Source organism: Benincasa hispida, chromosome 1, assembly GCF_027475165.1.
Source record: "Benincasa hispida cultivar pf3 chromosome 1, pf3_genome.v1.1, whole genome shotgun sequence".
NCBI lineage: Eukaryota > Viridiplantae > Streptophyta > Magnoliopsida > Cucurbitales > Cucurbitaceae > Benincasa > Benincasa hispida.
The window spans coordinates 97,197,536-97,215,324 of record NC_143478.1 but is presented as its reverse complement, the minus strand read 5'-3'; the positions used below and the strand labels follow the sequence as shown (position 1 = coordinate 97,215,324).

At 28.5% G+C, this 17,789-nt stretch overlaps 1 protein-coding gene and 1 long non-coding RNA gene across 2 annotated transcripts; one reads left to right on the top strand and one right to left on the bottom strand.

Annotated features, from left to right (window-relative positions):
• The first annotated feature begins 1,722 nt into the window (after nucleotides 1-1,722).
• On the top strand, nucleotides 1,723-13,519 carry HAK5 (high affinity K+ transporter 5). Its single transcript, XM_039019055.2, has 8 exons — nucleotides 1,723-1,894; nucleotides 3,257-3,728; nucleotides 5,485-5,523; nucleotides 9,023-9,283; nucleotides 9,384-9,436; nucleotides 10,206-10,320; nucleotides 11,196-11,973; nucleotides 12,730-13,519. Exons 1-8 carry the CDS (start codon nucleotides 1,757-1,759, stop codon nucleotides 13,265-13,267), a joined length of 2,394 nt encoding a protein of 797 aa, XP_038874983.1. The 5' UTR covers nucleotides 1,723-1,756; the 3' UTR covers nucleotides 13,268-13,519.
• LOC150038886 (uncharacterized) lies at nucleotides 12,806-13,995 on the bottom strand. The gene is made up of 2 exons (XR_016527378.1): nucleotides 13,824-13,995; nucleotides 12,806-13,040 (listed from the first exon to the last, which is right to left on the bottom strand). It is a non-coding gene; the product is annotated as an uncharacterized LOC150038886 (long non-coding RNA).
• Between the last annotated feature and the right edge of the window lie 3,794 nt (nucleotides 13,996-17,789).

Below are 17,789 nucleotides of genomic sequence, written 5' to 3'. Positions count from 1 at the left end.
GACTCTATCACTGATAGACTCAAAAAGTTTGAATGTAAATTTTGCTATATTTGTAAATCCTTTTACATTGAGCTTTCTCTGCTAATACTTTGAATCTGATTGTTATATTTACCATTATTCCTATTTTATCTTTTTTTTTTTTGTTTTTACTTTTAACCTCATCAATTGAAACAAAAATTTGAATATGTATTAGAATTTATTTAATATCCTCAATCACATAAATTTCCAAAAGAAAAAATGCCAAAGTTTTTCTACTAGTTATGAGTCTTATTTTAAGAGAATTTATTGTTATACTCTGTGCTAGATGTTTTCTTAGCTGAATGCAGGCATTTTATTGCTAAATTTAAGTGTTTTTTTACCTTGTGCTTTATGAGTATCTCCCATGGTTCAATTTATGTATTTCAATTACTTAACTGAATGTATTGTATAAGTTGAATATGGAATGCTATTTATTTCTTTTGATTATATGATTTTAATTTTTAAAAAATTAAAAAAAAAATATAGTCTTAAAAATTAGCACACTACCTAATGAGCTTATCGACATAGTCTTTTTCAGATTAAAGGTTCGATCACCATCTCATAATTGTTGTACTAAAATGTAGTTTGCACACTGATCAATAGTTTGACTTTCTATCAATTGAAGCATAGTTTAGCAAGAAACTACAATCATTGATTGGATTTCTTCACACAATGGTTGAATTAAAGGGAAAGAAATCAAGTGGATTTATATAAATATCCCAGGGAGAGGGAAGAATATGGTCCCAACTCCCTGGTAGGATGAGATGGGATGGGATGAAGATGGTCAGGTAGGAGAGATTTTTTTATTTTAATCACATCTCACCTATATAAATATTATAAAAAGAAAAAAATATATAAATACTTTTTGTGCGATTCAAATTGCATTTATGTCAACATGTCGACATATGATGTGTTCAATATCGACATGAGAAGTAAATCGATAGTTCCATTATATCGTAAAAACTATCATAAAACAAAATACAATTAATGTAAATATCATACTAACTTGTTAGTAAAGAGTTTACTTACGAATTTAAATATTTCTTTTGATGTCTTTTTATAACCTTTTCAAAAACATTCATCGATATAGATATTTTATCGATATTTCCATAAAATTAAAATCTCGACTTTCAAAGTCGTAATTTATGAATCAAAATTGAACTAAATTCAAGGTTGATTAGGGGTAAAAGTATAAATTTGAGTACTAAAAATAAACATAAACTTTAGAAAAATATACAAATTAGTGTGAATGAGGAGGAAACTTAAAATAAGCATATAATTTTTGCAAATTCGTGCAAGTACCTCGAATCCTAGAACCAAATTATGAGCATCATCCTCATTTGTTAAATAATTCATTAATTTATTAATTTGCTCGTTAATCCTAGGTAAAGTCGCAAAATATTTTTCAAAAAAAGCTGCAAAAATACTCGATACATGAAAGAAAGGTCGTCCTATGTATCAGCAAACCCTTTTAGTCAAGGATTGTTATTTATTTTTAAATAAGTTAATAAATATCTTAATTAGATCGAGTAATTGTCACGTATCTACAAAATTAAATAATATAGTTGACTTTTAATTTCATTGGAAGAACATATAATATATGAAAAAACCAAACTAATAATTGCAACTAAAAAAATCCTAAAAATTATGAATTTGGATTTTTCCAGCCCCATTTTTTACATTATAAATATGAAAGCCAAAAAACACAAAGAAGCCACACACAAGCCAGTGAAGAACAATGGCAGAGGAGAAAGTTGGGGAAGAAGGCAACAAGAACTTGAGGGGAAGAAAGTCTTCATGGGCAACCCTCCGCCGTGTTGATTCGCTCAATTTGGAGGCCGGACGGGTTCCGACCACCGCCCATCAACTCTCCAGTGTACGGAATCTATCTAACGTATTAATAAGTATCCATCAAATATTAAATTTATGGTTTAAATACTATTTCTAACTATCTATCATTTTAATGTATGTTTGAAAGTGATTTTAAAATTATTATATTCACCTTTTTTATGTTTAAAATTACTCTGTAACGTATTTTTAAGAGAAATTTTCACATAGAAAAAATGTTAAACTATTTACAGAAATTACAAAAAAAAATACGGATAGATATTAATAGACTTCTATCAACATCTATCATATGATATAATGATAAACTTCTATCAGTATCTATCACATAGTATCAATGATAGATTTCTATAAGTTTCTATCACTGATAGACACCCGTAGATTTCTACAAGCCTCAGTCAAAGAAAATTAAATTTTGCTCTTTTGTGTAAATAGTTTTTCTTATTGTTCTCTTTTTTTGAATCTCCATATTTTTAATCATTCAAATCAATTTAACTTTTAATTATATGGTTTTACTTGTAATTTTTATCTTATTAAAATTGATTTTACATGATTAAAAGTATTTTAAAAGTGATTTTAAAAATAAGAAAAATGTTTTAATCAATCCTAAACATGTTCTTAATTTATGTACTTTTGAAATACTTGTTTTGGTCTATTTATTTTTTGGGAGGGTTGTTTTGGTCTTATTACTTTCGTTAATTTTGAATTTCCTTCACTTTTTTCCGTTCACAATTTTAACACAATATTACAATTGAAATTTTTTATGAAAATAAAAAATAAACTTTGTGTTTAAAAAGGGTTTGTGTTTTTGAGTTGAATTTGTATTAGAAACTTGCAGATATAGATCGACATAATAATTGTATTTTTAAAAAGGTATATTGGCCAAAAAGATAACTAAAGTAAAAAGAGATTAAAATAGATAATAATTTAAACCTACTAAATGAAAAGGAACCTAAATTTAAACCTAAATTTATGGGAACCATTGACTAAAATCTTAGAATCATTCGTGTAGTATATCAAAAAGCTAGAGAATTTACGTTCAAACTCTTCTAACATCATTTACTCTTCAATTTATTGATATTGATAACTACTCTTCAATTTATTGATATTGATAACTACTGATTAAATCTTTTACAAGATTTCAAACCTGCAACGGTGAGTTAAAGAAACGATAAAAGATTAAATTCATAATAACTTAATTAGCATATTAAATTTACGATAAAGCCACTACAACATCGGAGTATGATGAAGGTGTAAAAGAGGTGTCAATCTAATTGAGATGTGTCGGTGCACCTACTGATCCCTTATTCCTAGTATTTTGTTCAAAAAGAAAATAACAGTAAAGTCACTACCTCTACTCATTAGCTTAAGTTTTTGTTATATGGATTGTTAGGTAAATTGGAAACGAACATTAAGTTTGGCATTTCAAAGCGTGGGAGTGGTGTACGGCGACATCGGGACATCGCCATTGTACGTGTATGCGAGCACATTCAGCAATGGGACGATCGAGAATAGGGAGGACGTGACCGGAGTTCTATCGCTCATAATCTACACCATAGCATTGGTTCCATTGTTGAAGTATGTGTTCATTGTGCTGTGGGCAAATGACAATGGCGACGGTGGAACATTTGCTCTTTACTCGCTGTTGTGTCGCTATGTGAAAGTGGGATTGATTCCAAATCAACAGCCAGAGGATACAGAACTCTCTAATTATCAGCTTGTTATGCCTTCTAATTTGAGAAGGTCTCAGAAAGTGAAGGAGAAGCTTGAGAATAGTATGTTTGCAAAAGTAGCCCTTTTTCTTGTCACTATTGCTGGGACTTCCATGGTTATTGGAGATGGAGTTCTCACTCCATCTATCTCGGGTATATCAAATTCAAATCTCTAATCTCTTTCTTTATAAATTAAAGAGGTTGATATCAATATTAAGGATTAATTGATATATTTGCTATCGATTATGAATATTCATAAAACATTTTTTTTTAAAAAAAATAAAAAGCTAAAAGTACTATTTTGGTGATATTCATAATTTGAAGTTTATTCAATTTTAGCCTGTATACATTTAAAAAATCTTAAATTTAATCTCTTTACTTATTGTTGATTTTTTCAAAAACCCTTTTCTTTTTGTAATTTATTAAGATTTTTACTATAAATTATTTTGTTAATAACAGATTCACATATATTATTATATGCATGTTTAGGAGGGATTTTAAAACATTTACAATCACTTTGAACCACAAATTTATTTATATTAAAAATGAATTCAACGTTTGATTTTACACTTTTTAAACACAATTTTTATAGTATTAAAATATATTTTTAATAATTAAAAATATTTTCGAGTGATTCTAAAAATAAAAAAAAAAAACGAAAGTGATTTTAACCATTTTATGATCACTCTCGAACATACCATATATTTTCTTGCATGAAAACTATTACTATGATTTAATCAATTTTAATAAAAATTAATTTTAAGAGACTAAATTTAAGATTTATTAAAAGCATAAGGACTGAAATAAGACAATTAATAGACTAAATTTGAATAAATTTCAAAGTATATAACCAAAAAGTATTTTAACCAAAAAAAAAATATATCTAACTCTAAATCCCAATCAGAATTATAGCACTGTTTGGAAGTAAATATAACTTCATTATTAATAATAAGTCTTTAAAAACTATGATTTTTCTTGGAAAATTATTTCAAATGATAAAATTATTGAAAATATTTATAAAATAGAGCAAAATTTTATAACTATCAATGATAGACGCTTATTGGTACTGATTGACTTCTATCAATGTCTATCATTGATAATTCTAAAATTTTGTTATATTTTGTAAATATTTTGATTTATTTTTTTTATATTTGAAAACAACCCATCTTTCTTTTTCTTAAAAAAAATTAAGCTTATAAACATTTATCTACTCATGAATTTGTATATTTTATTATCTATTTTCCATGTTTTCAAGAACCAAGCAAATTTTGAAAACTCAAAAATAATTTTTATTTTTAGAATAGATTAGAAATTTAAGTCTAATTTTCTCAATATAAGTGAAACTATAAATAGAAAACTTAAAAACAAAATTGTTATCAAAATAGATCTATTTTGTTAAAATGAGCATAGCACAATTGGTATAGTATTTGTACTATCGACCTCAAGCTTAGAGGTCTGATTCCCCTACCCCACGCTTTAATTCAATACTTTTGAAAAAAAAACTAAACCTATTTTTTTTGCTTTTTTTAAAAAAAAATTATAGAAATATTATATATATAGAACGTTAAATGCACTCTCTACATAAACATAAATTAAAAGGGGATTTTCAAAACAAATAAATAAGAGAAACTATTTATATAAAATAACAAAATTTTAATCTTCTTTGATAGAAGTCGATAGAAGTCTATCAGTGTCTATCAGTGATAGAAGCTGATAGAAGTCTATCATTGTCTATCAATATTTTTTTTGCTAGTTTTATAAATAGTTTGACATTTTTTCTATACGTGAAAATTTCACTAAACTAAACATATTTTTCTTAAATCCACAAAATTCCTCAAATCAAAAGAAAATTTCATTTTAAAAAAGTTATAGGGTTATATTTAACTGTATATTTCTTTGATTTGTGCAGTGCTCTCAGCAGTGAGTGGAATCAGCTCACTAGGAACAGGTACGGTTGACTATTTTTTATTAGAAATGTAGCCTATATAATTATTAATTTTGGATTAGTGATACATCACTTATATTTATTTCAAAATATTCGTATAATTAAAATTGTTTACTTTTTGTTTTAATCAAACACGATAAGATAAATAAGATGTATACAACTTTTATTCTTTTTCAATAACATGTTAATAATACAAATGGATTAACTTATGTTTTATCTATCGACATGCTAAGTTTTTTAAGTAAGAATTGAAATGTTGAGCTACAGTAATTACAACTTGTAATAGATAATACTTTTATAGTTAATAATTAAGTATATATCAACATTTTTTAAAAAATAGAAAATTTAGAGTGATACAGCCTATCATTAATAAATTCAAAGAACTATATTTAAATTTTATTATATTTATAAATTATTTTGTATTATGCTATATCTATTATGGTTATGTTTACCATTCATCTTATATAAGTCTATAAACTTTATTAATTTTCGGAGTTTGAAAAGTAAATGATGTATAATTACGTGTAAAATGATAGAATAAATTATTGTTTTTTTAATGACTAAAGGTAAAGTTTAATGGGCCATAGCCATCCAATCCTTTTCTTTCTTTCTTTTTTTTTTAGGGAAATAATGGATTATATAAGTTAGATATGGACAAAATTAAGTTTGTTTGTTTGTTTTTTTAGAGAGAAATTGAATGGTTGATTCTAAGTTATTATAATGGATTATATAAGAATACTTGAATACTTGTTTTTTTCAGAGAGTGTTATTATTATTATTTTCTAATATGCAAAGTTGACTAGAAAAACCTAGGAGGTGAGTGTTTGATTCTAAGTTTCTATTTGCTTTTCTTTTTTAATATGCAAAAAAAGTTGACTAAAAACATAGGAGGTTCCTCAATTAATTGGAAGGAAAAAAAAAAAAAAAAACACCTAGTTGGTGTTTGTAGAATAAACTATGGGTGCAAGTTTTGTTAAAATAATATAAAAATGTGTTCAAAATTAAATGAAAAGAACCACATCTCTATAGAATATATAAACTATCAACTATGTTTGCAAGTTTTGTTAAAATAATAGTAATAAGCTGTTATAGTCTAGGATTTTAATAATGTTTAAATCTAAAAGTTATTAATTGAACTCAAATAATAAATAAAGAAATAAAGTTCATAATCTACTTTATTATAATGACTATGTTAAAAAGTAAAAATTTTGGTATAATTTCTTGCTGCTATTCAATTTTTTGTTTTTGGTTTCTGATTTTTAAAAATCAGAGTTTTATTTGATTATCCAATTGAATTACAATTTCTTTTTAGTTGAATTAAAATTAAGGGATGATTAGGTGTAGTCTAGTTCCCATGCTTTCCGTTTCTTTTACTCATACAAAAATATTGAAAAAAATCATTTAGAAAAATTTGTGTCATGTGGCACAATCTCATTGGGTGTTGACTGAGCTCCACAAGAGATAAGTGTACTCCGACTGCATTAAGTTTTTTTTCCTTAAAATTAAGTACCAGTTTTTAAAATTCTAAAAAAAAAGTTTTAAATTTGATTTAATATAAAAAATGTTGCCACATGAACATAACTCTTATAACATGTTTGATGGATAAATAAACCGAATATATCTTTTAACTTAGACTCATGTTAATATTAATTTTTCATCTCTCTCAACTTGACAAACTATATCAATTTCCACATAAATTCTTGACATCATCAATTTGAACACTTGCCATTTATACTAATCTCCATTGAATTTTTTGCTAATTCACATATTAATTTTAACAAAATAAAAATCAGGTAAAAACTCCAAAATTCACTAATTTAATGAAAATCAAGGTTTGGACAAAAGTAAATTTGCTTAATACAAAAACGACCATAAACTATATGCCAAAACTTGTAAATCAAATATACAGTTTTTACGTTGTTTTTGTCTAAATTTTTATATAAATTTCATACCAAATATATGTCATATATATAAATCATTGTACAGCTTTTTTTTTTTTTTTTTTTTTTTTTTTTTCCAAATTCTTTCAAACGAAAATCTATCGTAAGATAAAATTTGTAATGAAAATTGTAACGATTATCCATGTTTAAGGTAAAATTTATTGAAATTAAAAGTTTACTATACAAATTCATACTCAAGGTTAAAATTGGTTTTTTCCTCTATAAAATTTAAACCTAACATTTTAGGAGGATTTAATTGAATAGTTTTGTTTGTTAAAATATTTATTTATAAATAACTTGTTGGGGGAAAAATCGTTTTTATTTTTACTTCTAAATTTATATGGTCATGTATAAGTTTGATAACTTAAAAGGGTGCATTTGTGGCGTTGAATTAGTTAGTATAGTGGTTATAATAGTCTGTGAAATATAATGCTGTGTTTGAGCTGCAAACTATTTTGATGAAACAATAAACATTGTAACAAGAGGGAGAGAGATGATAAGTAGAAAATATTAAATAGTGTAACAAATAGGGATTTGAAATAATATTACAACAATTAATTGTATGTTTCCAATAATTGGAAATAATAATAATACAGTTGGCCAAATAGGCTCAACTCCACTCACTTGAAGTCGGACAAAAACTGTAGAACAAAAATTGAAACTTTCTAGCCAAGCTTAGGGGTATGGTAAAAGTTAATATTGTCTATCCTCATATCTTAGGATAATTACAATGAATAGCACTTTTAAAGTTAATAATTAAGTGTATAACAATATTTTTAAGGAATTGCAAATATAGCAAAATCTATCAGTGATAGACTCTATCGCTATTATTGATATGGTCTAGTATTGTCTATCACTAATAAACTCTAAGAGTTGAATATAAATTTTACTATATTTGCAGTCTTTTTATATTGTGACTAATACTTTAAGTTTGATTACAATCTCTCTATTTTGTTTATATTAGTAATTATAAATGTTCATTTATGGCAGTCTAATATATTACTAACATAATAATCAAGTCATCATGTCAAATATGATTTAGGTAATCATATTATTGATTGACTTAATAATAGTGAAGTGACCTTTTCGTTTCCATTATTATTATTGTTAAACTAACCATTGACTCACAAATTGATTGTCAAAATTAATCATAAAATGACTATTTACAACCAAATGAAAAAAAAAAAAGAGCAAAAAAACAAAAGTTCAAAATATAATGTAAAAGTATATCAATTTGTACCCCTAAAATTTTGGATTTGTATCAATTAAAATCCTAAATTAATAATTATATAAATTTAATCATTGAACTTCCGTAAACATATCAATTTACATCATTGATAACGTTTTGTTTGAAAAAAAACATCATGTGAGATTTGTAATTAATATAAATTAGAATCAATTTAGACTTTGAGTTAGAATTTTTCTTTGTAAATTACTTATGCTCATATATCAATTATAATTCGTTCATTATATATCAAGTCTAAACACGAGTCAACATGAACGATTTTTAAAACTTTTAAAGTTTAGAGTTTTAATTGACGGTGAATTTGATGATTATACAGATGCTGTTGTGGGGGTTTCAGTAGCTATTCTTGTAATTCTATTCTGCATTCAAAGGTTTGGAACTGATAAAGTGGGATTCTCCTTTGCCCCAATAATATTTATTTGGTTTGCATTCATTGGTGGCATTGGCCTATTCAACTTGTTCAAGCATGAACCTGCTGTTCTTAAAGCTTTTAACCCTAAATATATAATTGATTACTTCAAAAGAAATGGCAAAAAAGCCTGGGTTTCCCTTGGTGGAGTTTTTCTTTGCATCACAGGTCCTTCTCTCTAACTTTTCTTTTCACTTTTTACTCATTCTTTTCACTAATTCTTTTTTTCCCCATTACTCTTCAATTCATGTTCACATATGTGGTGTAGGGACTGAGGCCATGTTTGCTGATTTGGGTCACTTCAATGTCAGGGCCATCCAGGTATATTGTGGGTCCTAATATTGATTATAGTTATATTTCAAAAGTTTTAAAGGGAATTACAACGGGTAACATTTTTATAGTAAATAATTAAGTGTATAGCAATATTTTTTAAGAATTGCAAATATAGCAAAATCTATTAGTGATAGAATAGTCTCTTATTAGTGACATAGTATATATTTACAACTATCCCTAAAATTACTAAGTGACATCATTTTGCAACTTACTCAACCATCTTATGTTGTGTTGTTAATGGGTTGGGTACAAAAAGATGGGTGTAGACATTAATCAAAAAAATTAGTTTGAAAATTATAAGTTTATGGGTCCCTAGAGTTTTACATCCGGTTTGGAATTGTTTTTTATAGGATTGGTTTTGTGTTTAATAGGTCAGTGAACTTTCAATTGTACATTTGTGAATTTTATAAAATGTACACAAAATTGAAAGTCTAAGGACCTATTATACTTTTAAAGTGTTCAATAACTCTATTTGACACAAAATTGATTCAGTAACCTACATTCAGAGACGTAGGGTGTGTTTGAAAGATATTTTCAAGTATTTAATTAAAAATAATAATTTTAGATAAAATTAGAATGTTTGGAACCATTCAAAATAGTTTTTGAAGTGTATTTTAAAAAAAAAATAATTTTTTTAAAATATACATTTTTTTAAAATTAAACTGACCAAATTTGTAATTCTAACCTACAAGTTAATAGGTTAAAATCTTATGGTATAAAATGTGTTCGTGTAATTGTATGGGTGAAATTTTTGCAGATTAGTTTCTCTTCTATTGTATTCCCTGCTTTATTAGCAGCCTACAGTGGGCAAGCTGCTTATCTAACAAAATTCCCAGACCATGTTGGCAATACTTTCTACGACTCAATTCCAGGTTAGATTATTCTTTAAAGTTGGAGGTTCAAATTTTCATACATTGCTTAATTTATTGTACTAAAATATATTTAATTAAAAGAAAGTAACACATAAAGATTGAAATTGAAGCTCTAAGAAAATATTAGGAGCCCAAGATTAGGCAATTTAGATGGTTGCCAATTTTGCATTGTTGATGTATGAGTTAGAAGAAATTACCAAAATATATATGTGTGTATGTATATATATATAAAGGCATCCTGTATTCTTATTTGTGTATCCTATATCTACTTTTTCAATTATAGTTTGTCACATGACAAACTCTTCTTATTTTTTTTTAAAAAAAATATTTTTGTTTTTTATGTGGTCAATTAGAGTAAGATGCACAAGATGATTAGTGCATTTTGGGATGATACACCCCAAGATTCAAAATGTTGATGTCAATTGAAATATTGAGGTCTAAATTTTATGGAAATATTAATGTCAACGATATTTCTAGAAAATCTATATAAACAAAAACTCTAAAAAAAGTTATTTAAATTAATTAAATAAACATGTCATGCGTTTTTTTTTATGTAGTCTATTAACGGAAAACGTGTCATCCTTTTTAAACTAGCTAAAATATTTATTATGTATTGATATTATATGCATATCATTGATATTTTATTGCTTTATGTATCATGTACTTTTTTATGATATAAAATGAAAATGTCATGTCAATATCGAACCCATATAAATATGTAAATATCGACGTGTTAACAAAAATTTAATATTGTGGATAGTATTATTTTATATTCAATAGTGTAGAACTGTGAGTCACAGATGTGACTTTCTTTTTCGTCGTGTTGTCGTGTTGTTGTACTTTATTATTGACCCCAAAATGAAATGCAAATGCAGATCCTTTGTACTGGCCAACGTTCGTAGTTGCAGTAGCAGCTTCAATCATAGCAAGTCAAGCAATGATCTCAGGAGCATTTGCTATAATATCACAATCCTTATCTCTAGGTTGTTTCCCAAGAGTAAAAGTAATACATACTTCACCCAAATATGAAGGCCAAGTCTACATCCCAGAGATCAACTACCTTCTAATGTTGGCATGTGTCATCGTAACCGCTGCCTTCAAAACCACCGAAAACATCGGTCATGCCTACGGCATTGCCGTCGTCACCGTCATGATCATGACAACCGCCATGGTTTCTCTCATCATGGTCGTCATTTGGAAGACCAGTATTTGGTTGATAGTTTTATTCGTTCTCGTCTTTGGCTCTATCGAGCTTCTCTATTTCTCGTCGGTTCTTTACAAGTTCACTCAAGGCGGGTTTCTTCCTCTTGTTCTTGCTCTTTTCCTCATGGCTGTCATGATTGTTTGGCATTATGTTCATAGGGAAAGATACATTTTTGAGCTCAAAAATAAGGTCTCTAGTGGCTACATAACAGAGTTAGCTAATAATCCTGATGTTAACCGAATTCCTGGAATTGGCCTTCTTTACTCTGAGTTGGTTCAAGGTATTCCTCCCATTTTCCCTCACTTCATTTCTAGTATTCCCTCTGTTCACTCCGTCATCGTCTTCGTCTCCATCAAGTCCATTCCGATCAGCAAAGTCGCCCCTGACGAGCGGTTTTTGTTCCGCCAAGTGGAGCCGAGAGAGTACCGTATGTTTCGGTGTGTCGTCAGGTATGTTATGCTAAATCATTATTCGATTCAAAAACAAATTTTATAAATGTTTCTCTTTTATTTGGTCTAAACACGTTACTTACTACTTTAACTCGTTAAATTACTACTAAACTCAAAAGTTTAATTTAATAAATTAATATAAATTTATTTTTGTTAGGTTAAAGCACATGTATATATAATCTCTAAAATTTTATATTTATGTATTTAATAGGTTGTAAATCTTAAAATGTATTTAATAATAGATCTTTAAACTTTTAATTATGTACGTCATCCTAATACATTTATAATATATTAAAAAAATTTAAAAACTAATTAATATCTATTTAGTTAGATTGTGTTTAATAGAACCTCGTACTTGTTTAATAATTCTATATATTTTTTTTAAAAAAATATCAAATAATTCAAAAACCCAATTAGATACAAAAATTACAAGATTTACAAACTTATTATAAGTTCACAAAAATTAAACTTCTAGCCCGTCATTTTACTCATACTCTTAACCCTACCTTCACTTACGTTTAGAAATGAGCAGATAACAATTAAGATATAGTTCGAACTCATGACTAATATGATGTCAAATCACTACTAAACTTACAAGTTTAAGATTATAGTTATCATATTAACCTAAAATTACATTTCAAAATGAATTGAATACGTAAGAAGTAACTTGTATATCTTATAAAATATTGAACTCTATGTTCCAGACGGAAATCCTCAATGATATCTTTTAATTTATTCATATAAATTTTGAACCAGATATGGATATAAAGACGTAGTCACTGGATCTGATGAGTTTGAGCAGCAGTTGGTGGAGAGCTTGAAAGAATTCATACGCCAACAACATATAATGCTAGAAGGTGTCCCAATAGAGCCATCAGCCTCAGCCAAAACAGAACCAATAAAAGTAAAATCCTCTTCTTCTTCTTCTTCAGCAGCGACAGTGCATGTGGAAGGTGGATCGGTGTCCGCCGAAGTGGCAAACCAGTCATCTCGACACTCATCGGGGTCCATTCAACCAGTCAGTGCTTCGAAATCGAGAGGGTCGGATCATCAAGTACTAGGAATGGCTGCAGTGGAAGAAGAGATGGCATTTATAGAGAGAGCAATGAAGAAAGGGGTGGTTTATCTGTTGGGAGAAGCAGAGGTAGTGGCTGAACCAAAATCCTCATTGCTTAAGAAAATGGTGGTTAATTATGCATATAGTTTCTTGAGGAAGAACTTTAGACAAGGGGAGAATGTACTTGAGATTCCACGCACCAGGCTTCTAAGGGTTGGAATGACTTATGAAATATGACCAAAAAATAACATATAAGTGTTTGTTTGAATGTATCAAGGTTTTAATTAAGTTGATTTTGTCCTTGGGATGTATGTATATGTTTAACTGTACCAAGTGTTCGTTGAAATTTTTCATGGGTGGTATGGTCGGGTTGTTTGGATGAGTTTGTTTGAAAAAATTATTGAATGATATCGAGACATAATGTGATTGTCGCCTTCTATTAGTAGTTGGACCACTATTTCATAACTATTTGATATAGAATTGAAATACTATTTTTGTACAACTTCACTTTTATATATGTTTAACACGGTAAAAAGGGATAGTTTATATAGTGTATGTTTGGGATTGATTTTGAAATTATGTTTTTTAAAGAAACTATTGGAACAAGAAGGATTAGGAGGCACACCCGAACATCTCAACTAGGTTGACACATTCATAACGTCCTCATGTGAAGGGATTGAAAATACTTCGATGTCGCAACGTAAGCGATGGAATCGTGTGCTTTAATTGTTTAGTAGAATTAAAAACATACAAAAATAGTAAATTGTTTAAGTATATATAACAGAAAACATACCTCGGTAGATACATAACTATAGCAAGATACTTCTCCAAATAATGTTCTTGTCCATGAGATCCTCCTTGTTATGACTTGTGGAAACCTCCTTTGAAAGATGTGAAGGAATTAGAGCGAGACTTTCAAGAGAATTATTCTCTATGTTATGGGAGAAATATTAGGAGAATTCTCTGCAGAATAGTTATAGAGATATCATTGGTGAGACTCCCTAAGGTCCTTTATACATGACTAAAGTAGGTTAAACCTAATCTCATTAGAATAAATTAGGTTAAACCTAATCTCATTAGAATAAACTAGGTTAAACCTAATCTCATTAGAATAAACATATTTAATTATAATTATCTATTTTAATATTTCATATTAAAAATATATTTATAATTATCCATAATATCTCATGCTAAAATGTTTAAATATTTGAATCATATTAAAATATATTGGTTCGCTCATTATCTCTTTAATTTGAATCTCATTCAAATTAAATAATTAATTTTCTGACTCATATTCAAATAAATTAATCCCCACTATCTCTTTAATTTGAATATCATTCAAATTAAATAATTAATTATCTGAATCATACTTAAATAAATGGGTTGTTTTTAAATATAGAAAAATAAACTAAAATATTTACAAAATGTAGCAAAATTTCAGAACTATCAATGACAGACCTTGATAGACACCGATAGTCAGTGATATTGATAGACACAGATAGAAGTCTATCAATGTCTATCATTGATAGTTCTCAAATTTTGCTATATCTTGTAATATTTTCAACAATTTTACCATTTGAAATAATTTCCCTAAATAAATTGATTCTATCATTATCTCTTTCATTTGAATCTCATTCAAATCAAATAATTAATTATCTGAATCATATTCAAATATATCATTTCTTCATATTATATAGTTGTAATTTAAACCTCATTCAAATAAACTGTATAATAATGTATCTTAATATATCAATAATTGTATTAATTGTATCCAATACAATTAATAATATATTTTCTTTACAAATTTGAACTTTTCAAAATTTTCTCTTAATACATTTGATCCTTAATCCACGGTGAGCTGGCAAGGGGACCGTATGGATCTACAAATTATAAGCTCTAATGACCCAATATTAATTTAATAAACTCTATAATTAATTAATCTTCATTCATTAACTATAGAGCAAACCACTATAGACCTAGAATTGCACTCTTATGCATTGTATGACAAATTGCGTCCATGGATATAACCATTACAAGCAAGTTGATCCTTTTTGAGTTGTCTGTAAGTACAACTAGGTCAAAGGTTTGTTTTACCCTTGTAATTACCTCTATTTTCTTAAGTATCATTGGTTCTCTATTTAACAATTTGTTCATGGTCCAACTATAAACTAAGTTCTCTAGAGCCCGTGATAGGGTGAGACCCCTTGTTCAAGTCTCAAAGTCAGCATTTAAGGAAACTACTCATCTTCTTACCCTATATAAAAAGAAGTTCCATTGTGAAAATTATGTTCATAGCTTCCTATTCAGTCAAGTCCCAAAATGGTAGACATATTGAATCGACGACTCGAGTCACTCTTACCGATGAAAAACTAAGGACAAGACCTCACAGATAGAAGTTCATAACTTACTCACGATTAAGATCTAGCCACATATAACCATCTTGTGAAATAATATTATTTTCTTAATTAATGGATTTACAAGGAGAGATTAATTATTTTGCGATATGATCTTATACACAAATTCTTTTTATAGGATACATCCACTCGCATGTCTCCAAATGGATTAAATCATTTGTAACCATTACAAAGTAGGTTGTATCCATAGTGTCACAAGGATAAAGTTAAGGTAAGGCTAAGGCACCCAACCTTATTCATATACTATAAACCCTTTAGGTTATTATTTAAGTATGATTCATCTATATTTCAACTACATATTATTCAAGATTACATCTAATAACCTTAAATTTTTATTGTAAAGGATAATTAATTTAAAATTACATATTTAATAATTAAAATAAATAATTAATAAACTACGATGATTTAGGGTACAAATCCCAACATCATTATCTCCTCATCCCAATAGCGAATATCATTGCCCAACTTTATTCACTTTGATGGACGTTGTTTTCTTAGGAATGAGAAGAATGAACGTTTCATTTACAACTTTGTTCACAGTAGCATTTGAAAAAACAAAATCCTTGAACATTTCCATAAAGTTGGGCCTGAGAATGTTCCAGTATTTTTTAAGAAATTACAATAGTGTATCCACCCAGTCCGAAGGTTTTATTATGACCGAAACTTTTTTATGCAATTATAAATCTTATGGTGGTCGAAAGGCTTAATCAAATCTCTGCTTTAGTTTGATCACTGTTGATGGACTGTCAATTCAAATAATATATCATCCTTTTTTAATCAAATGAGTCTTTGTATATATCTAATAAATAATCCAATAAAAGCCTTTTCAATTTCTTGATGAATGACCAAACTATTATCATTATGGCCTTGGATTTTCTTGATGAAATTATAACAACGTTAAGTTGAGCAAAGTTTGTTAAAGAAGGCAGAGTTCTCATCGACATCATGAAGCCACACCTCTAAAAACTGTCTCCACCTTCAAGCCTTTGATATTGAGTTGTTCCATAATATCAGCTTTGAGGGCTATGTGACGATGTTGATCAGAATTATTTATAATAAACTTTGAAATTGTTAAAATTATTTTTGTCATGTTCAAAATTATTCTAAAACATACTTTTAATCACCCAAAAGAATAGATCAAACACCAGGGTGGCAAGCACCACGTCCACTTCGATGCCTAAGTCAGAGACAAATTGAAGGAAGAAGTACAACATTCAAAATCCAAAACTAACTTGATTGCTACCAAAGCCTTCATGGCCTATTTATAGATTGTTATAACTTAATCCTATTAGGATTATGTTTTCCAATATATCTAGGATGAATGCTAGGGGTTGTTGGACCATCCAGCATGAAAGGAGCCGATCCTGAGTTGAAAAGCTAGGCTCGGCCTACCTTGGGCCGAGGCCCAAGCACTTGGAATGGGCTTCAACCCATTCCCTAGGATTTATTGGATCATTCAATATAAGAGGAATCAATCGTAGGCCAAACAACCAAGCTTGACCTCGGCCTAGAACCATTCTTACCTTATCTTCTAGTTTTGTTGTTGGGCTTTTTGCATTGGTTAGGCCTGACTACCTTCTTTCACCCATTTAAACCTTGGTTGAGCTTCTTAAGACATTCTATCCTTAGATCCAAAATTACTAGAACATTAACCTGTCACTCCCAAGTCGGAGCTCATAGATAGATCTGTTTCTCATAGCTTTGACCTTAGTATTGAGAAAAAGAAAGAAGAGGTCCACATCAGCAAAACAAATGCAGTTGTGGAGCCACCTGGGACTACAGTCAGCATGTGACTAAGATTATTCCCACTCAAACAAAATTTGTTAGGATATTTTATAATTGGTCTAAGGATCACCTATAGATAGCTGACACCTGTACACAAATGATTCTTTATTCATTTTATTGTTTTTTCCTTGATAACTAGTAGAAATGCAAGTTATTATAATTTAGAATTATAAGGGCTAACAAGTAGAATATGTGGTAATTATACTAAAAATTCATGTGAAAAGTGAACTTGCGTCGATCAGCATTGAAAATCTCGGCTAACCCAATATTATGCATTATTCTGCGTCCAAATGTCTATTTTTGTAGCTATCGCAGGAATCGATCACATGTAATGAATCCCACCATTGCAAAGGCCATCGCATACGTTCGTCGCATGGATGTTGCGGCCATTAACAGCATGCGTCCATCGCATAGAGGTTGCGGCTACAGAGTAATAACCATAATAGAAAGATGAACGCAAGGGTGGTGGAATGCGATGGTACTTCGAAAACCAAGCATGAACGCATACCTTGGGAGTATCAAAAGATGATGTTGACATTTCACCTATCACACCATTAATA

Coding starts and splice junctions, on each gene's coding strand:
- HAK5 (XM_039019055.2), top strand. CDS start 1,757: ATGGCAGAGGAGAAAGTTGGGGAAGAAGGCAACAAGAACTTGAGGGGA. Junction 9,284..9,383: donor AGTTTTTCTTTGCATCACAG/GTCCTTCTCTCT, acceptor TATGTGGTGTAG/GGACTGAGGCCATGTTTGCT. Junction 10,321..11,195: donor TTTCTACGACTCAATTCCAG/GTTAGATTATTC, acceptor ATGCAAATGCAG/ATCCTTTGTACTGGCCAACG.